The sequence below is a fragment of the Pogoniulus pusillus genome, chromosome 33, assembly GCF_015220805.1.
Source record: "Pogoniulus pusillus isolate bPogPus1 chromosome 33, bPogPus1.pri, whole genome shotgun sequence".
Classification (NCBI taxonomy): Eukaryota; Metazoa; Chordata; class Aves; order Piciformes; family Lybiidae; genus Pogoniulus; species Pogoniulus pusillus.
The window spans coordinates 12,190,364-12,212,200 of NC_087296.1; the positions used below are offsets into that span (position 1 = coordinate 12,190,364).

At 52.0% G+C, this 21,837-nt stretch overlaps 1 protein-coding gene across 5 annotated transcripts in view; it reads right to left on the minus strand.

Moving 5' to 3' along the window:
• Positions 1 to 18,349, minus strand: part of ECHDC1 (ethylmalonyl-CoA decarboxylase 1) — a 39,337-nt gene extending 20,988 nt beyond the window's left edge. Inside the window, exons 1-2 of one of the 5 annotated variants that reach the window (XM_064170415.1) lie at positions 18,245 to 18,349; positions 4,303 to 4,524 (exon numbers count right to left, since the gene is read on the minus strand). In XM_064170415.1, the coding sequence (XP_064026485.1) occupies positions 4,303 to 4,522 (220 nt within the window). In that variant the 5' untranslated portion in view covers positions 4,523 to 4,524; positions 18,245 to 18,349. Of the gene's footprint in view, positions 1 to 4,302; positions 4,525 to 7,255; positions 7,387 to 7,654; positions 7,788 to 13,559; positions 13,579 to 18,244 lie in introns of those variants that run through there. The other 4 variants (XM_064170414.1, XM_064170412.1, XM_064170411.1 and 1 more) reach the window with 4 other exon arrangements.
• Positions 18,350 to 21,837: the final 3,488 nt, after the last annotated feature.

Consider the following 21,837-nt stretch of genomic DNA (forward strand, 5'->3'; position numbering starts at 1 on the left):
ACTAACTGGGTGAGAGAAAATATCTGCTAAATTTAGGTGCTCAGCTTGAGCTGTGTGATAGGATTTCAGTCCATTAACATTATGCAGCACTTGGTATAGTCAAAGCACAGCTTAAATAGCTGCTGCAACTGCTCAGCACTGCAGCAACAGAGTTCTGAGCCCCTTCTGTCAAGCACTCCAAAGCAGACAACATAGGTGTAGGTTGACTGTCCCTCAGGGATCAGTGCTGGGCCCCATCCTCTTTAACATCTTCATAGATGATCTGGATGAGGGCATGGAGTCAGTCATCAGCAAGTGTGCAGATGACACCAAGCTGGGGGCAGATGTGGCTGGGTTGGAGGGCAGAAGGGCTCTGCAGCAGGACCTTGACCACCTGGACAGATGGGCAGAGTCCAAGGGGATGGCTTCAATAGCTCCAAGTGCAGGGTGCTGCACTTTGGCCACAGCAACCCCATGCAGAGATACAGGCTGGGGTCAGAGTGGCTGAGAGCAGCCAGACAGAGAGGGATCTGGGGGTGCTGATTGATACCCACCTGAACATGAGCCAGCAGTGTGCCCAGGTGGCCAAGAGAGCCAGTGGCATCCTGGCCTGCATCAGGAATGGTGTGGCCAGCAGGAGCAGGGAGGTCATTCTGCCCCTGTACTCTGCACTGCTCAGACCTCACCTTGAGTGCTGTGTTCAGTTCTGGGCCCCCCAGTTTAGGAGGGACATTGAGATGCTTGAGCGTGTCCAGAGAAGGGCAACGAGGCTGGGGAGAGGCCTTGAGCACAGCCCTACGAGGAGAGGCTGAGGGAGCTGGGATTGGTTAGCCTGGAGAAGAGGAGGCTCAGGGCAGACCTTATTGCTGTCTGCTACTACCTGAGGGGTGGTTGTGGCCAGGAGGAGGTTGCTCTCTTCTCTCAGGTGGCCAGCACCAGAACAAGAGGACACAGCCTCAGGCTGTGCCAGGGGAGATTTAGGCTGGAGGTGAGGAGAAAGTTCTTCCCTGAGAGAGTCATTGGACACTGGAATGGGCTGCCCGGGGAGGTGGTGGAGTCGCCGTCCCTGGAGCTGTTCAAGGCAGGACTGGACGTGGCACTTGGTGCCATGGTCTGGCCTTGAGCTCTGTGCTAAAGGGTTGGACTTGATGATCTGTGAGGTCTCTTCCAGCCCTGATGATACTGTGATAGGGAAGCTTAGTATAAGCAGTTCTGACTTGGGTTGCATCTTAGCTCCACTGCAGACTGGGCTTTGTTCTTCCTGCTTTTGCTATTGTATCTCATTTGTCTGTGCCCCTTTGAACTTGGCACAGCTTTACTCTGAGTCAAAGGCAAAAAACCCCACCCCAATCCGTAGAAAAAGAGGAAACAATAATGCAATTAGGACTAGATAATAATAGGTGTGCTCATGAGGAGGCCTTCAGCAAGGCAATCTCTATGCTAACAGAGCTCAGCTATGACTTCTTGCATTAGGGAGTGATTTTACACAGCAAGCTTTTTAAAAGGGGGCAAAAGAGAAGCTGCAGACACATCTAGGAGCATTACATCCAGTTCTATTCTTCATAGGGTCACAGAATCTTAGGGGCTGGAAGGGACCTCAAAAGCTAATCCAGTCCAAGCTGCCACAGCAGGATCTCCTAGACCAGCTCACATAGGAAAGCATCCAGGCCATTCTTGAATACCTCCAGAGGATATTCTTCTGTTAGGTTCCCTTCCTCTCAGCTAGCAGTTATCAGTGGATGGAGCAGATTGGTATTCTTCATGCAAAGAGCTGTACAGCAGCAAGTGGGTTGTAAACAGATTTGCTGACAGCAAAGGAACAGTGAGAACTGGGCAGGGAAACAAAACACCATCAAAAAGAAACCACCCCAAAGGACTTACCAAGGTGACACATTAGCAAGAGAACACAAACTTCTCCCTTTCACAGCCACTGAATGGCTTGGGCTGGAAGGGACCTCAGAAATCATCTACTCCAAACTCCCTGCCATGGGCAGGGACACCTCTCACCAAGATTTGGCTGCTCAAGGTCATGAATATCTTCAGGGAGGAGGCATCCAAAACCTTCCCAGGCAACCTGTTCCAGTGTCTCACCACCCTCACACTGAACCAGAGAATCAGTCAGGGTTGGAAGGGAACACAGGATCAGCCAGTTCCAGCTCCCTAGCTGTGGGCAGGGACACCTCACACTACATCAGGCTGGTCACAGCCTCAGCCAGCCTGGCCTTAAACACCTCCAGGGATGAGGCTTCCACCACCTCCCTGGGCAACACCTTCCAAGGTCTCACCACCCTCATGCTGAAGATCTTCTTCCTAACATCCAGTCTGAATCTCCCCATTTCCAGCTTTGTTCCATTCCCCCCACTCCTATCACTACCTGACAGCCTAAAAAGTCCATCTCCAGCTTTCTTGTAGGTCCCCTTAAGATACTGAAAGGCCACAATAAGATCACCTTGGAGCCTCCTCCAAGAACTTCTTCCCAAGATTCAGTCTCCCTAAGCTTAAAACCATTCCCCATTGCCCTATTGCTAGGGAACTTTCTGAAAGGTCCCTCTCCAGCCTTCCTGCAGGATCCTTTGAAGTAGTGGAAGGAAGCTTTAAGGTCCACCCAGAGTCTCACAGTATCACAGTATCACCAAGGTTGGAAGAGACCTCACAGATCATCAAGTCCAACCCTTTACCACAGAGCTCAAGGCCAGACCATGGCACCAAGTGCCACGTCCAGTCCTGCCTTGAACAGCTCCAGGGACGGCGACTCCACCACCTCCCCGGGCAGCCCATTCCAGTGTCCAATGACTCTCTCAGGGAAGAACTTTCTCCTCACCTCCAGCCTAAATCTCCCCTGGCACAGCCTGAGGCTGTGTCCTCTCGTTCTGGAGCTGGCCACCTGAGAGAAGAGAGCAACCTCCTCCTGGCCACAACCACCCTTCAGGTAGTTGCAGACAGCAATAAGGTCACCCCTGAGCCTCCTCTTCTCCAGGCTCAACAACCCCAGCTCTCTCAGCCTGTCCTCACAGCAGAGGTGCTCCAGCCCTCTGCCTGCTAAGAGATAAGGGAATTCTTAGAGCAAATACCTATGCACAGCTCCAGTTCTGGCAGAAGCAGACCCCTGAACCTGTGCCACCTATGCTAGAGGAGAACCACAGAAACTGGAATATTCTAGAAGGTTAAGGAGAGAGAGCAAATGCACCCATCTTGAGGACCAAAAGCCTCTTATAACACAAGATTAATCAAAGAGAGCACTTGGCTTTGATAGCTGAGTATTGTCCAGCACATTTCAGAATCAGAGGATCACAGAATTAGCCAGGTTGGAGAAGAACTTCAAGATCACCCAGTCCAACCTATCACCTAACACCTTCTAATCAACTAAGCCATGGCACTAAGTGCCTCATCCAGTCTCTTTTTAAACACCTCCAGGGATGGGCACTCCACCACCTCCCTGGGCAGCCCATTCCAATGCTAATCTCTCCTGCTGTGAAGAACTTCTTCAGCCTAAACCTGCCCTGGCACAAGTTGAGGCTGTGTCCCCTTGTTTTGTTGCTGCTTGCCTGGCAGAAGAGGCCAATCCCACCTGGCTACAGCCTCCCTTCAGGTTAGTTGTCAACAGCAATGAGCTCTGCCCTGAGCCTCCTCTGCTGCAGGCTGCACACCCCCAGCTCCCTCAGCCTCTCCTCACAGGGCTCTGCTCCAGGCCCCTCCCCAGCCTTGCTGCCCTGCTCTCAACACCTTCCAGCACCTCAACATCTCTCTTCAATTCAGGAGCCCAGAGCTGGACACAGCACTCAAGGGGTAGCCTGAGCAGTGCTGAGCACAGGGGCAGAAGAACCTCCCTTGTCCTGCTGCCCACACTGCTCCTGAGCCAGCCCAGGATGCCATTGGCTCTGCTGCCCACCTGGGCACACTGCTGCCTCCTCTTCAGCTCCTCTCTGCCAGTACCCCCAGCTCCCTCTCTGCCTGGCTGCTCTCCAGCCATTCCATCCCCAGCCTCTAGTGCTGCTTGGGGTTGTTGTGGCCAAAGTGCAGAACCCTGCACTTGGCCTTGTTAAATCTCATCCCATTGGCCTCTGCCCACCCATCCAGCCTGGCCAGGTCTCTCTGCAGGGCTCTCCTACCTTCCAACAGCTCCACAGCTGCTCCTAGCTTGGTGTCATCTGCAAACTTACTGATGCTGGACTCAATTCCCTCGTCCAGATCATCAGTAAATATACTGAACAGGAATCAGCAAGGCAGAGCTTTTCCTGGTTTTCAGCCAAAATGCTAACATGGGTTAATGGTAAGACAGAAAACCCCACAAGGAATCAAGCAAGCCCATCAACTAATTAATACCTGTAAAGGCATTCATTAGCTTTGGGTTGTTCAAAGTAAGTATTCCAATGCCATTGTCTTCTCTGGAAAGGTTGATGCATCCACCAGCAAACTGCTGAAGTTTCTTCTTTATTGCTTCTTCCTCATAGCCATCAGCACTGCTGTACAGGGACACCCTCCTCTGCTGTAGGATCCTTATCTTTGTAGTCTGAAGTAAGCTCTTCCACAGTGAAATGGCCATCTCTGAAAAGAAATGAGAAGGGAAGGGGCTAATAAAGCTAAACCTCTGAAAATGTCATTTAAAATCCACCTCAGTCCTCTGACAGAGAGAAGCAGGACACAAGAAACTCATACAAAGGGGATGCAAGCATAAAAGTCTGCAGAACTCACTGCAGAGTGCACTTACAGAATGCTGACCTTGAATCTACTCCCACAAAGGTAACAGAAGGTTTATGAAGTGATTTTAGTAGCTAAGCCATAAATTAACATCTCTTAATATCTTTTCATGTGAAAAAGACTCTCAAATATTTTGTGTAGAACATGAAAAAGACTCAAGGACTTAATATTAAGCTTCTGAAGTATTCAGAGTGGTTTGAGTTGGAAAGGGCTTTAAAGATCATCCAGTTCCAAGCCTCCTGCCACGGGCAGGGACACCTACCACTAGAATCAGGCAGCTCAAGACTTCACTCAGCCTGGCCTTGAACACCCTCAGGGAGGGAGCATCCACAACCTCCCCAGGCAACCTGTGCCAGTGTCTCACCACCCTCACTGTCAAGAATTTCTTCCTCATCTCCAGCCTCAGTCTCCCCTCTACCAGCTCAAAAGCATTGCCTCTCACTCTACCATTGCAAGCCCTTGTTAAAAGTCCCTCCTCAGCTCTCCTCTAGCTCACTTCAGGTACTGGAAGGCTGCTCCAAGTTCTTCTTGAAGCCTTCTCTTTCCAATGCTGAACAGCCTTATTCCATTACAGGCTCACAGGATGTCAGGGGTTGGAAGGGACCCAAAAAGATCAGCAAGTCCAACCCCCCTGCCAGAGCAGAAACATCCAATCTAGCTCAGGTCACGGAGGAACACATCCAGACAGGCCTGGAAAGGGTCCAGAGAAGGAGACTCCACAGCCTCTCTGGGCAGCCTGTGCCAGTGCTCTGGGACGCTTCCAGTCAAGAAGTTTCCCCTTGTGTTGAGCTGGAACCTCCTGTGCTGCAGCTTCCATCCATTGCTCCTTGTCCTATCCCAGGGAGCAGTGAGCAGAGTCTGTCCCCCCTCCTGACCCTCAGCCCTCAGATAGTTATAGACATTTATTCAATCCTCTCTCAGTCTTCTCTTCTCCAGACTAAGCAGCCCCAGGTCCCTCAGCCTCTCCCCATTACAACCATTTGCTCTTACTAATCTTCCAAACCCTCCCTCACCCCACCCAAGACCTGTGTTCAAGGCCCTTTGCTAGCTTAGTTGCCTCTTCTCATTCCATTACTCTCATACTACCCAAATTTCAAGAACTGGCTGCAGGGCTGGGCCCAGAGAGTGGTGGTGAATGGTGCCACATCCAGTTGGCAGCTGGCACTAGTGGTGTGCCCCAAGGATCAGTGCTGGGCACAGTCCTGTTCAGTATCTTTACTGATGATCTGAATCAGGGGATTGAGTCCAGCATTAGTAAGTTTGCAGATGACACCAAGCTAGCAGCAGCTGTGGAGCTGCTGGAGGGTAGGGGAGCCCTGTAGAGGGACTTGTCCAGGCTGGATGGGTGGGCAGAGGCCAAAGGGATGAGATTGAACAAGGCCAAGTGTAGGGTCCTACGTTTTGGGCACAATAACTCCATGCAGTGCTACAGGCTGGAGCCAGAGTGGCTGAGAGCAGCCAGGCAGAGAGGGAGCTGGGGGTGCTGGCAGAGAGGAGCTGAAGAGGAGGCAGCAGTGCCCAGGTGGGCAGCAGAGCCAATGGCATCCTGGGCTGGCTCAGGAGCAGTGTGGGCAGCAGAACAAGGGAGGTTCTTGTGCCCCTGTGCTCAGCACTGCTCAGGCCACACCTGGAGTGCTGTGTCCAGTTCTGGCTCCTCAATTCAAGAGAGATGTTGAGGTGCTGGAAGGTGTCCAGAGTAGGGTGATGAAGCTGGTGAAAGGCCTGGAACACAAACCCTGTGAGGAGAGGCTGAGGGAGCTGGGGGTGTGCAGCCTGCAGCAGAGGAGGCTCAGGGCAGAGCTCATTGCTGTCTGCAGCTCCCTGCAGGGAGGCTGTAGCCAGGTGGGGTTGGGCTCTGCTGCCAGGCAAGCAGCAACAGAACAAGGGGACACAGCTTCAAGCTGTGCCAGGGCAGGTTCAGGCTGGATGTTGTTAGGAAGTTTTTGTCAGAGAGAGTGATTGGCATTGGAATGGGCTGCCCAGGGAGGTGGTGGAGTCTCTGTGGCTGGAGGTGTTGCAGCCAAGCCTGGCTGGGGCACTTAGTGCCATGGTCTGGTTGACTGGCCAGGGCTGGGTGCTAGGTTGGGCTGGCTGAGCTTGGAGCTCTCTTCCAACCTGCTTGATTCTATGATTCTATGATTCTATATACATGTACAGAGCAAATCAGATTTAAAATATGGAAATTTTATGCCCCCATCCCCCTCACACACAGAAAATCAAGGCTGTCATTTTCAGCTGTGTGGTTCTCTGCATTAACAGCTCTTTAATATTATCACTATGGCAATAAAGAGCATCAGCAAGTGCAGGATTAGAAAACAAATTGGACATCACTGCCTGCTGCTCATGACTCATGATTAATGACTCATGCAAGGTATTATCATTGAATTATCTGCTTTAAAACAATCTCTTACAGCACTGGGCACTGCTCAGTAATTCATTCTTTTTCTTCTGTATTTTTAATCCAAACAAGATTATTTTAACAGCTGAGGCTGAGAACCACTTAGGAAAAAGCAAGAGAGTTAAGCTGCAGCTCGTTCAAACTAAAAGGAGTTTTGCTACCTGGAAGGAGTTTTGCTACCTGAAAAGAGGTTGTAGTCAGGTGGGGTTGGTCTGTTCCTCCAGGCAAGCAGCAACAGAACAAGGGGACACAGCCTCAAGCTGTGCCAGGGGAGGTCTAGGCTGGATGTTAGGAGGAAGTTCTTCACAGAGAGAGTGATTGGCATTGGAATGGGCTGCCCAGGGAGGTGGTGGAGTCACTGTGGCTGGAGGTGTTGAAGCCAAGCCTGGCTGGGGCACTTAGTGCCATGGTCTGGTTGACTGCATAGAGCACACACACACATATTAGCATAATTAGGCAAGAACAACCCAGTCTTTTACATACACCATGCCTTGTTTTTCTCATTAAGGAGATGTCCACTTATCTGTCCTCTCTCAGATAAGGTAGCCAGCAGCTGTGGGAATCCAGGCCAGTACTCACTTGTTAGTATTCTTCTCACACTGCATTCCCACAGCCATCCCTGGAGGTGTTCAAAGCCTGGATGAGGCACTTAGTGCCATGGTCTGGTTGATTGATTAAGGCTGGGTGCTAGGTTGGGCTGGATGAGCTTGGAGGTCTCTTCCAACCTGTTCAGTGATTCTGTGCTGATCTCTGACAAACCACATCCAAAATTTCCATCAGCATGGAGCATGGCATGGCTGTGATTGATTTTTTTCCTGCTGTCAGTAAAAACAGGGGAAGAAAAAGAGGTTGCAGTAACCTACAAAATGCTGTAGGACAAGCCAAGCAATGGCTGTTACAGCAAACAGGTTCAGGTTTTGAGCTTAACATCATCACATCTATTTAGATATAGAATCACAGAATGGTAGGGGTTAGAAGGGACCTCTGGAGATCATCCAGTCCAACTCCCCTGCCAAAGCACAGGACCATACAATCTAGCTCAGGTCACACAAAAATACATCCAGATAGGTCTTGCAATTCTCCAGAAAAGAAGACTCCACAATCTCCCTGGGCAGCCTGTTCCAGAGCTCCAGCACCCTCACACCAAAGCAGGTTTTCCTTTGAGGTGGAACTTCCTGGGTTCCAATTTGCCTCCATTGCTCCTTGTCCTATCCCAGGACACCACTACAAAGAGCCTGACCCCTGCTTCTTGACACCCACTCTGCAGATGTTTGTAACCCCTCTCAGCTGCCTTCTCCAGACTAACCAGCCCCAGGCCTCTCAGCATTTCCTCATCAGTCAGGCCCTTCAGCATCCTTCTAACCTCTCATGGACTCTCCCCAGTAGTTTCTTGTCCCTTTTGAACCATGGAGCCTAGAACTGGACAGAATACTCCAGATGTGGTCTCACCAGGGCAGAGTATAGGCGGAAGAGAACCTCTCTCAATCTGCTGGCCATACTCTTCTTCATGCACCCAGAAGACCACTGGCATTCTTGGCCATGAGGGCACACTGATGGTGCCATCTTAGTCTGATTTTAACATCTCAGACATCCTCTACCCATTAACTTCTGCAGCAGAGTTCAGGCACAGTGAAAAAAATCCAACCTGTCAGGAGAGGTGGGGCTGTTCAGTCTGGAGAGGAGAAGGCTCCAAGGAGACCTTACTGTGACCTTTCAGTATCTGAAGGGGGCTACAAGAAAGCTGGGGAGGGACTTTTTAGGATGTCAGGTACTGATAGGATTGGGGGGGGGGGGGGGATAGAAAAAAACAAGAGGTGAGTAAAGTCAGATTGGGTGTCAAAAAGAAGTTCCTCAGCATAAGGGTAGTGAGACACTGGCACAACTTGCTCAGGGAGGTGATGGAAGCCTCATCCCTGGAAGTTTTTAAGACCATCCTGGATGTGCCTCTGAGCAACCTGATCTAGTGTGAGGTGTCCTTGCCCATGGCAGGGGGGTTGGAGCCAGATGAACCTTGAGGTCTCTTCCAGTCCTGACAACTCTATGATTCTAGGACAGAAATAACAAAGCTGCAGGCAGTTAGAGTCTGCCAGATCCTTTAAGTGCTACAGCTTCACTTACTGGCGATGAATAAGAGACGAGACTGTGTCCAGAGCAGGGCCAGGAGGCTGCTCAGAGGCTGCAGCAGCTCTGCTGTGAGCACAGACTGAAAGAGTTGGGGCTGTGCAGGCTGGAGCAGAGGAGGCTCCCAGGTGACCTTCCTGTGGCCCTCCAGTATCTGAAGGGGGCTACAAAAAACCTGGGGAGGGACTTTTTAGGCTATCAGGGAGTGACAGGACTGGGGGGATGGAGCAAAACTAGAAATGGGGAGATTCAGATTGGATGTTAGGAATAAGTTCGTCAGCATGAGAGTGGTGAGAGGCTGGAATGGGTTGCCCAGGGAGGTGGTTGAGGCCCCATGGCTGGAGGTGTTTGAGGCCAGGCTGGCTGAGGCTGTGTGCAGCCTGCTCTAGGGTAGGGTGTCCCTGGGTATGGCAGGGCGGTTGGAACTGGCTGCTCCTTGTGGTCCCTTCTAACCCAGACCAATTCAATAAGCCTCTGGCATGGACATCAATAGGAGCTCATTCCACAGTTACTGTATCCCTTACACAAAACCAGAGCTGAGATCCCATTTGGCACTGACTGTGTAACTCTGTGGGCTAGCAGAGTGTGGGTTAAAACGAGCAGGTAAAGAATGGCAGCACTCAAGTGCCTAAGGAACAACACCCACCAGCAATGGATGTGTCTGCATGCAGACACTCACAGGCAATAGCCACATCTCTGTGTAGGCATTGGGCACCTGCCCAAAGCCTCTGCTTAAAATGCAGCTCTCAAAATGTTAATAAGCCAAAGAAATAAATGAAGATGAGGATAACACCAGCAGCAGTACTGCCTCATTGTGAAGACTCTGTGGGTAGCTAACAAGCCCCAGCTCATATTTGTCACTGTAATTTATCACTACTGTTGCAAGCTGTTTTACTCTGCAGCAAATGGCAGCCTAGAGTCACAGAATCACCTTGCTGGAAAAGCCTTTAAGATTATTGAGTCCAACCATAACTCACAGGCTAACAGGATGTTAGGGGTTGGAAGGGACCCAAAAAGATCATCGAGTCAAACCCCCCTGCCAGAGCAGGACCATACAATCTAGCTCAGGTCATACAGCAACACATCCAGATAGGCCTGGAAAGGCTCCAGAGAAGGAGACTCCACAACCTCTCTAGGCAGCCTGTGCCAGGCTCTAGGACCTTTCCAGTCAAGAAGTTCTCCCTTGTGTTGAGCTGGAACCTCCTGTGCTGCAGCTTCCATCCATTGCTCCTTCTTCCACCCCAGGGAGCAGTGAGCAGAGCCTGTCCCCCCCCCCCTGACCCCCAGCCCTCAGATAGTCACAAGCATTTATCAAATCCCCTCTCAGTCTTCTCTTCTCCAGACTAAGCAGTCCCAGGGCCCTCAGCCTCTCCTCATCAGGCAGTGTTCCAGTCCCCTCAGCATTCTTACAGCCCTCCACTGGACTCTCTCCAGCAGATCCCTGATCCTCTTAAACTGGGAGGCCCAAAACTCAACACAGTACTCAAGGTGGGGTGTCACCAGGCAGAGCATCTTCCTGTGCACAGCAATTAAAGCACCTGCCTGAGCTCCTCATCCAAATATCTTTTGGACATCTCCAGAGATGGTGACTCCCCTTCCTCCCTGGGCAGCCTATTCTAGTGTCCAATGAACCTTTGGATGAAGAGATTCTTCCTAGTATCAACTTAAACCTCCTCTGGTGCACTTGAGGCCATTTCTTCTCATCCTTTCACTCACTGGTTGGAAGAGGCAGTCAATCCCCACCTCACTCCAATGTCCTTTCAGAGAGCTGTAGAGAGCAATGAGCTCTACCCTCAGCCTCCTCTGCTCCAGACTTAACAACCCTATTCCCTCAGCTGCTCCTTGTGTTCAAGACCCTTCACCAGCTGCATTGCCCTTCTCTGGACGTGCTCCAGCACCTCAATGTCCCTCTTGGAGTGAGGGTTCCAAAACTGCCCCCATTACTCAAGGTGTGGCCTCACCAGTGCCCAGTACAGGGGCACAATCCCTTCCCTGCTCCTGCTGGTCACACTATTACTGATCCAGGCCAGGATGCTGGTGGCCTTCTTGTCCACCTGGGCAGCTCAAGCCCAGATGGCTTTTGAGCAGCACCCCCAGATCCCTCTCTGCCAAGCAACTTTCCAGCCACTCTGCCCCAAGCCTGGAGCACTGAATGGGGTTGTTGTGACCCAAGTGCAGGACCCAGGACTTGGCTTCCAGTAACACTGCCAGTTGCAGTATGAAGATAGCTGCCCAGAGCACTGGTTAGGTAGCAGCTACCTAGAAAGGTGACATAACTACAACAAACCACAGAAGTGGACACTGGCAGCCCAAAGAAGCATCTGAGCTGCATGTAAAACCAAGAAACACTGCACTGCTGAGCATCTAGACAGAAGTAATCAGCAAGCTAAAACACACAGGCAGAGAATATTCTGGCTCAAAAGATAGCACCTGAACTACTGGCACAAGTCAGGCAAGACAGAAAATGGGTGGTAAAAGCTGGAGTGATCTGCTTTTGGTGCATCACATGAGGCAGGAAGCAGCAGGTGTGATGTGCAGAGTCACTTGCAAAAATAATCAGCTGAATGGCTGGGTTTGAGTGAAGGTAACCTGAGATAAAGCACAGCAGAAATAAAGGGATCCAACATACAAAATCAACAAAGAGAGAGGAGGAGAAAAAATTCAAACCAGGTAACAAAAAAAACCAACAAATATTTAGAAGAGCATTTCTGTGACACTGCCAAAGGCATCAAGTGCAGCTGAGGAGTCAAGAAGCACAGAGGATCTTGACTAGATGAAGGCCTCCAGCAGCTGCCACTTCAGTGACAAGCACTGAAGTGCAAAGACAGGGCATGGAGAAAGGGAGGGGAGATGTGAAGACAGCTGTAGAATGGTTTGGGTTGGAAAGGACTTTAAAGATCATCTAGTTCCAACCTCCCTGCCATGGGCAGGGACACCTCCCACTAGCCCAAGGTTGCTCAAGGTCCAGCCTGCCCTAGAACATCTCCAGGGAGGGAGCATCCACAACCTCCCTGGGCAACCTGTGCCAGTGTCTCAGCACCCTGATTGGAAAGAATTTCTTCCTCATCTCCAGCCTCAATCTCCCCTTTTCCAGCTCAAAGCCATTGCCACTCCTGTCACTACAGGTCCTTACAAAAAGTCCCTCCCCAGCTCTCCTGTAACCCCCTTCAGGTACTGGAAGGCTGCTCTCAGGTCTCCCTGGAGCCCTCTCTTCTCTAGGCTGAGAGGGCTCAACTCTCCCAGCCTGTCCCTAAAGGGGAGATGTTCCAGCCCTCTGATCATCTTTGGGGCCTCCTCTGGACTTGTTCCAACAGTTCCAGGTCCTTCAGATGATGATGATGATGATATGATTCACTGTTGAACCCTCTGTGTGTGCCTTATCAGTCACTGTACTTGAGAGCAGTGACCTTAACCATGGGTGCTTCACTGGCTTCCTCCAGTGACTCATGCATGGGAAGTGAGTGGTAACCCAATGCTGAGGGCTGGCAGGAGTGACTCTGTCACTTGAAATCAGAGGAAAGAGCAGAGAGTGAAGGTGAAATACAACCAAACACTGAAAAAAGTCCATCTGTACACAAAAAAAAAGGCAGGTTGAGAATGACTTAAACTCATTAACACCAAGTGACTGGAACCTGAGGCAGTGAGCTGGACTAAGGAGGAATTCAGAAGCAGTGAGATCAAAGTGGGCCAGCCTGGATGCAAATCAAGACAAGACCATGGGTCTCATAGTGAAGAGGAGTCACTGGACCCCATCTTTAGATAGAAAGAAGATGCAGGAGGCAGGTCTGATCTGCAGGGTTCCCCTGCAGCGTTGTGTGAGAGGCTACTGTTGCCAGCTGCTTGTCACCACTCTGCTCCTAAAGGCTACAGAGACTTCCATCATAGAATCATAGAATCAACCAGGTTGGAAGAGACCTCCAAGATCACCCAGTCCAATATAAACCAGCCCTGGCCAAGCAACCAGACCATGGCACTAAGTGTCCCAGCCAGGCTTGGCTTCAACACCTCCAGCCACAGCGACTCCACCACCTCCCTGGGCAGCCCATTCCAATGCCAATCACTCTCTCTGACAACAACTTCCTCCTAACATCCAGCCTAGACCTGCCCTGCCACAGCTTGAGGCTGTGTCCCTTTGTTCTGTTGCTGCTTGCCTGGCAGCAGAGCCCAACCCCACCTGGCTACAGCCTCCGTGCAGGCAGCTGCAGACAGCAATGGGCTCTGCCCTGAGCCTCCTCTTCTGCAGGCTGCACACCCCCAGCTCCCTCAGCCTCTCCTCATAGGGTTTGTGTTCCAGGCCTTTCACCAGCCTTGCTGCCCTTCTCTGGACACCTTCCAGCACCTCAGCATTTTGTATCCATCTCACCCACTCAGGCATTCTTCTTTCCCACAGAGATGCGTGGGTTGGGTTAACTTAAGCACCTCACCTGACAGGTTCTTCCCACTCTAATAATTACCAGCTGAAGCAAGCTGAGGGCAGTCCCCTCTCCAGCTTGCTTTCCTGCAGCTAGAAGCAAGCAGATCTCAAGCATGCCAAGGGAAAGGCAGCAGAAAACAGGCTGACAAGAGGTGATTCACCAAGACAGAAACCAAACAAAGCCCTGCTAAATTCTGCCTCCCCCAGGAGGAAGACACCTCCTCTACGACATCTCTCCAGAAGGCAGGCAACTCCTGCCCTGTGCAACAGCAGCCTGCCCCAAGCTCACCTTTTTGAGTTGTGGCTCTGCAACTTGCTGAACTCTGCAAATGTTATGTTGTCCCTGTACCCACACTAACCAGATTAGGTGAGGTCTTCTCCAGGGAGAAGATATCTGTAAAGATACTTACAGAGCTTTGTGCCTTCTTCAGAAACAGGCTTTTGTAGTTCTCTAGGGTTATAAAGGGTAGGTTTGAATCACAGAATGAACCAGGTTGGAAAAGACCTCCCAGATCATGGAGTCCAACCTATCACCTAGCCCTTCTAATTGAACCATAGCACTAAGTGCCTCATCCAGTCTCCTTTTAACCACCTCCAGGGATGGGGACTCCAGCACCTCCCCAGGCAGCCCATTCCAATGCCAATCTCCCTTGCTGTGAAGAGCTTCTTCCTAGCATCCAGCCTGAAGCTGGATGCAGCCTGAAGCTGTGTCCTCTTGTTCTGTCCCTGGGTGCCTGGCAGAAGTGAGCAAAGCCACCTGGATACAACCTCCCTTCAGGTAGTTGTAGACAGCAATGAGGTCTGCCCAGAGCCTCCTCTTCTGCAGGCTGAGCACCATCAGCCACTCCTCGTAGGGCTCCTTCCTCATCCCTGCTCTTGGACCATCCAGTCCAACCTAGCACCCAGCCCTAGCCAGTCAACCAGACCATGGCACTAAGTGTCCTATCCAGTCTTGAACACCTCCAGGAACAGCCACTCCACCACCTCCCTGGGCAGCCCATTCCAATGCCAATCACTCTCTCTGCCAGCAACTTCCTCCTCACATCCAGCCTAGACCTGCCCTGGCACAGCTTGAGGCTGTGTCCCCTTGTTCTGTTGCTGGCTGCCTGGCAGCAGAGCCCAACCCCACCTGGCAACAGCCTCCCTGCAGGTAGTTGTAGACAGCAATGAGATCTCCCTTGAAATTTCTATATTACTGCTAAAAGGAGACCAAAAAGGTTTGGCCTCCCACTTTCTAGATGTCAGTATTAGAAACACTGAGCTGTCTAGAAGCTGAAACGACAAGAAGTGAGATGTCCAATTTAATTAACTGAAATGGCCTCAAATCATGAACCTGTGAAATAAAAATAAATTGTGGGGGGGAAAAAACAACTCTAAATATTGTAAGTAAAATCTGTTCTTGTCTGTAGTTCCAGTTGGAAGCTGGCTTACTGTGATGGTTTGGGTGTTCCCTGTCCCCCCACTCTCATGAAATCACCCACACTAGACTCAGCTGAGCTGGAAATGAAAGAATGAAGCTTTATATTCACAGCTGAGCACAAGATACAAGCAGAGAGTTACAATAGAGACAGCTACAGACAGAAATATACAGGTTAAAAAGGTAATACAGAAACACAGCAGCCCTCCCAGAAACCAGAGTCCCCAGGAGGGGCTCTCAACCACCCTTCCACCTCCTTTCCACCCATCTACCTTATCCCAGACTTTGCCTTACATTCAAGGTGAGTTTGGAGGGTTGGGCAGGGGGGTTAGGAAGCAGATGGATTACTTACACAGACAGCAGGTTAGAGAGAGAAGGGAAGCAATCAAAGCCAGAGAGTAACTCTGTTATTTATGTTTGTGCCCTTGCTTTTATCCATCTCAGCAAGCCTATGAGTGCAGCAGCCATCACCTTTGTTTCCTTTTCACAGCCTAGCATCTAATTCCTCTCACTAACATATCCCAGCTAGGCTCAAACTAGCACACTTACCCTTAACACCTCTACTGCCCATCCCTTTCCATCTCTTTCCCCTCACTTCTGGGGACAGCAAGCTGTGTGCCTTACAAACTGGTTGCTTTTTGTTTGGCTTTCTGTTCTTCCACGGCCCCTGCAGGCTCAGGTTGAGATGTGAATTGTCTCTGCTGCTAATAAGTGACATTTTCTTTCTCAAACACATTGTAATTACTTTGAAGACCGAGCAAAGAAATGAAAGAGAAACACAGCCCAGCCCAGTGAACAAGAATGGCAATCAAGGATGCAAAAGAGCTGGCAAAAGAAAGCCTTTCCATAAATACACATGAGACTACCTAAAAACATTTGATTTTGGTCACAGGGTGAGTACAAGAGCTTGAGTTTCACAGCAGAGGGTGAGAGGAAAAAATCATTATCTCCTGCCCCCCCAAAAAAGCATGCAGGCCCTTTGGTTTTTAATGCTTTGATCTGAAGAGGTTCTCTTCGCTTCTGCCAGCAAAGGACCGACTCCAACACTGACACAAACCATTTTTAGCTTCACACAAAGCCCACAGGATGGATTTTAGACACTTTTAAACAGACGTACAACTTGACAGGAATGGGAACAGACACAACCAACTCACCATTTGTTTTTCAGTCACCAAATCCTAAACCATAAAAGGCATAAGGATCACAGAATGGTTTGGGTTGGAAGGGACCTTGAAGATCATCCAGTTCCAACCCCTCTGCCATGGGCAGAGTCACCTCCCACTAGAGGAGGCTGAAATCATTCTAGCTGTAAGCACAAACACTGATGCTGTTACAATGATTAGTGGGCCTTGAAAACTGCCAATTCACTGCTTTGAATTCCATTTAGTATCTTGTTCTTTACCACTTCTCCCTTACAAGCACTGCTACCAGTAAATGCACTTGCTGACAGCAGCAGCAAACCTGCATCCTCCATAGACGTGTTCAAGGCCAGGTTGGATCGCAGGATCACACAGGCTCACAGGATGTCAGGGGTTAGAAGGGACCTGAAGAGATCATCCAACCCAACCCCCCCTGCCAGAGCAGGACCATCCAATCTAGCTCAGGTCATACAGGAACACATCCAGACAGGCCTGGAAAGGCTCCAGAGAAGGAGACTCCACAACCTCTCTGGGCAGCCTGTGCCAGGGCTCTGGGACCCTTACAGTCAAGAAGTTCCCCCTTGTGTTGAGCTGGAACCTCCTGTGCTGCAGCTTCCATCCCTTGCTCCTTGTCCTATCCCAGGGAGCAGTGAGCAGAGCCTGTCCTGGGTGAGGCTTTGAGCAGCCTGGCCTAGTGCAAGGTGTCCCTGCTCATGGCAGACAGGTTGGACCAGGACGATCTTCAAGGTCCCTTCCAACCCAAACCATTCTATGATCCTGATGTCAGAAGCAGCCCTGCAGTTCAGTTCTCGGGAGTGTTAGCTCCTGCTCTGCTGAAATGCAACTAGGAAGTAGCAGAATCATAGAATCAAGCAGGTTGGAAGGAGACCTCCAAGCTCAGCCAGCCCAACCTAGCACCCAGCCCTGGCCAACCAACCAGACCATGGCACTAAGTGCCCCAGCCAGGCTTGGCTTCAACACCTCCAGCCACGGCCACTCCACTACCTCCCTGGGCAGCCCATTCCAATGCCAATCACTCTCTCTGACAACAACTTCCTCCTAATATCCAGCCTAGACCTACCCTGGCACAGGTTGAGGCTGTGTCCCCTTGTTCCATTGCAGGACAGCACAGTGAGGCACCTGGCTCCTTGGCTCTACACCCCGAGTTTTGGGAAGTAACAGCATCCTGCATGGGATCACTCTGGGAAGAATGCAAGAACTAAGAGGGAAGCAGGGGGACATTGCTTCCCTAGAAGCTGTTTCTGGCTGTTCACCTTGTGCAACGCCCAAGCCCTAACAAGCACACTGTAGCTCTTCATCTTACCTAGGCAAATGGTTCTGGCATGGGCTAGTAAAAGAAACATCTATTACTTTAAATCAGTGGGCAAGAAAGAGCTCCATGGGGCTGGCAGCTGTAACCATCTAGTACTTTAAATCAGTGGGCAAGAAAGAGCTCCATGGGGCTGGCAGCTGTAACCATCTAGTACTTTAAATCAGTGGGCAAGAAAGAGCTCCATGGGGCTGGCAGCTGTAACCATCTAGTACTTTACATCAGTGGGCAAGAAAGGGCTCCATGGGGCTGGCAGCTGTAACCATCCAGTACTTTAAATCAGTGGGCAAGAAAGGGCTCCATGGGGCTGGCAGCTGTAACCATCTAGTACTTTAAATCAGTGGGCAAGAAAGGGCTCCATGGGGCTGGCAGCTGTGGCCAGAGCAAAGCCCAAGGTGTCCCGGCTGGGGCCGGGCCAGCGATGGCAGCTCGCCGCGCAGGCCGTGTCCAGGCACAAGCCCCGCTGGCCGCTCCGACACCTCCCGGCCTCAGCCCCAAGCAGCCGGCGGCGCCGGGCCCGCCCCGCGCATCCCACCCCGCTCCGGGGCAGCAGCTACCTCCGAGCCGGGCCCGATCGGCCCGAAGCCCCGGCTGGAGCCCGTCCCCGCTCCAGCCCGCCGACAGCCGCAGGCTCGGCAGCGCCCCGAGCCGCCGCCGCAGCCCCGCTCCTGGCCGTCCGGCAGCCTCGGGCGCCGCAGCCCCCAGGCTTAGCGAGGAGGGCGGCGGAGGCCTGCGGCCGCCAACTGACCTGGCCGCGCTGCTCCCGTCCCGTCCCGGCGCCAGTCCGGCAGCGGCGGGCGGGCGGTGCTGCGGAGAAAGCGGCCCCGCCGGGAACCGGCGCCGCGCAGGGGCGGGCCGGAGCGCAGGGCCCCGCTCCGCGCCGGGAGGAGACCGAGGCCTCCCCGCTAGGCTTGCCGCTGCCCAGCCGCGGACAGCGGCGTGTGCCGGGCAGCCCCCGGGCGAGGCGGCGGCGGTACGATGAGCCCCTGCCACCTGCGAGTGCTGCTGGACGAGGAGCTGGCCGCGGGCACAGGGTCGCTGCGGTGCCTCAGGACAGCGGTCAGGGGAGGTTCCCTGCCAGCTCTCCTCCGCCCTGGTGCGGCCTCGCCGACTGTGTGCGGCTTGGGGCTCCCCAGCTCAGGAGCGAAAGGGAGCTGTTGGGGGGAGCTGGAATGATGCTGAGAGTGAAGCAGCCACCTGATGAGGAGAAGCACAGAGCCCCGGGGCTGTTTAGAGTGGGAAAGAGCACTCTGAGGATCCAGCTGAACACAAGGGGGAACTTCTTGACTCTAAGGGTCCCAGAGCTGCCCAGAGAGGCTGTGGAGTCTCCTTCTCTGGAGCCTGCCAAGGCCTGTCTGGATGTGTTCCTGTGTGCCCTGAGCTACATTGTGTGGTCCTGCTCTGGCAGGGGGGTTGGAGTGGATGATCTCTGTGGGTCTCTTCCAACCCCTGACAGCCTGTGTGAGCCTGTGATCTACGGGAGGGCATCTTACAAATGCAGCCCCAAGCAGTGCTACAGGCTGCTGAGAGCAGCCAGGCAGAGACGGAGCTAGGGGGGCTGGGAGAGAGGATCTGAAGAGGAGGCAGCAGTGTGCCCAGGTGGGCAGCAGAGCCAATGGCATCCTGGGCTGGCTCAGGAGCAGTGTGGGCAGCAGGACAAGGGAGATTCTTCTGCCCCTGTGCTCAGCACTGCTCAGGCCACACCTGGAGTGCTGTGTCCAGTTCTGGGCTTCTCAATTCAAGAAAGATGTTGAGGTGCTGGAAGGTGTCCAGAGCAGGGCAGCAAGGCTGGGGAGGGGCCTGGAGCACAGCCCTGTGAGGAGAGGCTGAGGGAGCTGGGGGTGTGCAGCCTGCAGCAGAGGAGGCTCAGGGCAGAGCTCATTGCTGTCTGCAGCTGCCTGCACGGAGGCTGTAGCCAGGTGGGGTTGGGCTCTGCTGCCAGGCAAGCAGCAACAGAACAAGAGGACACAGCCTCAAGCTGTGCCAGGGCAGGTTCAGGCTGGATGTTAGGAGGAAGTTGCTGGCAGAGAGAGTGATTGGCATTGGAATGGGCTGCCCAGGGAGGTGGTGGAGTGGCCGTGCCTGGAGGTGTTGAAGCCAAGCCTGGCTGGGGCACTTAGTGCCATGGTCTGGTTGATTGTATAGGGCTGGGTGCTAGGTTGGACTGGCTGAGCTTGGAGCTCTCTTCCAACCTAGTTGATTCTATGATGAGGATGGGTCTGGGCTCTTTTTAGTGGTGCCCAGTGGCAAGACAAGAGGCTAGAGGTACAAGCTGGAATATAAGAGCTTTCACTTGAGCTTAAGGGAAAGCTTTACACTGAGGGTAGCAGAGCCCTGGAGCAGGCTGCCCAAAGAGGCTATGGAGTCTCCTTGTCTGGAGAGGTTTAAAACTCATCTGGACAAGTTTCTGTGCAGCCTGCTCTAGCAGGGAGGTTGGAGTGGATGATCTCAGGAGGTCATTCCCAACCCCACCATTCTGTGGAAGGGGCCAGGAGGCAGGCAGCCTGAGCTGCAGCACAGAGGCAATGCCCTTTGTTCCCTGCCACATCCACTTGTGGATGACCCCTGGCACCAAAACCTCAGTATGAGTTCAAGCATTTTTGCCACAGAAGATTCTCCTTAGTCCCAGGGTTGCCAAATACCACACATGCAGGTCATTATTATTTTTGTTCCCTGCACTTCATCACTAAAAACCAAGCCCAGAATTTCTGCCCCAAGGCAGTGCAGTTACAGATGCTAATTTCCCTGCCATCCCAGGACATTGTCTGCCCTAAGGTCACTCAAGTTAGGATGCACATTGCTGTCAGGAGGATTCAGCCCGGAGTAAAGAAGCTGCTTCCTGACCTCCTGCACTGCTTGCCCTGCCAGGTGATGCACTGTCGACAGCAGAGATAACAGAGAGGAACCATTCAATGCTCTGTTGGTGCTGCCAGCCTGAGAGACTCAGGCTCCCCATAGAACCATGGCATGGGTTAAGTTGAAAGGAACCTTAGAGATTCCAACCTCCCTGCCACGGGCAGGGACACCTTCCACTAGACCAGGTTGCTCAAGGCCTCATCCAGCCTGGCCTTGAACACCTCTAGGGAGGGAGCATCCACAGCCTCCCTGGGCAACCTGTGCCAGTGTCTCATCACCCTCACTCCAGTCTCAATCTCCCCTCTTCGAGCTCAAAGTCATTGCCCTTTGTCCTGTCACTACAGACCCTTGTCAAAAGTCTCTCTCCATCTCTCCAGTACTCTTCAGGTACTGGAAGGCTGTTCTAAGGTGCCAGTGTCTCACCACCCTCACTGCAAACAATTCCTTCCTAACATCAGTTCAAATCTCCCCCCTGCCACTTCAAACCCATTCCTCCTCATCCTCTCATTACAAGACCTTGTCAATAGTCCTTCCCCAACCCTCCTGCAGCCCCCTTCAGATACTGGAAGGCCACTCCAAGGTCCCCTCGGAGCCTTTTCCTCTCCAGGCTGACCAGCCCCATCTCTGCCAGCCTGTCCCCATAGGGGAGCTGCTGTAGCCCTCTGATACATGGTCACATTTTCCTGTTTTCCCTGCCAGCCCAAATCTGAGCCCTTTCCAGTGGGTGTGATCCTGGCCACTGCCTTTCCAGCTTCCATTTCACCTGCACCCACGCTCTGGCTGCTGAGCCAAAAGGGCCATGCTAGCTGCAGGCTATCTCTGCCTCAAAATGGAATAATCCTTAAGGTGTAATTTGGTGTAGACTTCCAGCTGGCATACAATGACAGCCTTGCCCTCTCTGTCCTTCCCCTGACTGTTGGCATCTCCTCCTGGAAGAAGGTGTTGCTGACATGCCATGATTCAGATGAAGGGAAATAAACTCTTGTTTGAGTGCCAGTCGTTTTGTGTGTTCAAAGCAAAATGCAAATCCAAGGCAGTCTTTGTTACCATGCCCTTGTTAATGCACACGAGATGATTCAGTTTGAGGTAGTTGTAGTATGGCTGAGAGATGTGTCTGCAAATAAATCTAATGAAGGTGGCTTCATTAAAGCTCCTTTTGTTCCCACCCACCTGTCAACACAAGTGTCCTGAAGTTGGGTCTGGTCGATTAACTCTTATAGAATCATAGAAACAACCAGGTTGGAAGAGAGCTCCAAGCTCATCCAGTCCAGCCTAGAACCCAGCCCTATCCAATCATGCCAGTCTTTTATGATTGACCATGCAGAGGATTTCAGTTAATCATACATCTGGGGAGGATAAAAACCCAAACCTAACCCAAATCTTTGCACTTTGAAGAGATTCAAATTTGTATCCTTAAGAGAATCCTGTGAGAATATAAAATACTCTGCTCCCAGGTGGCAGAAAGAAGGATTCATTCCCATATGA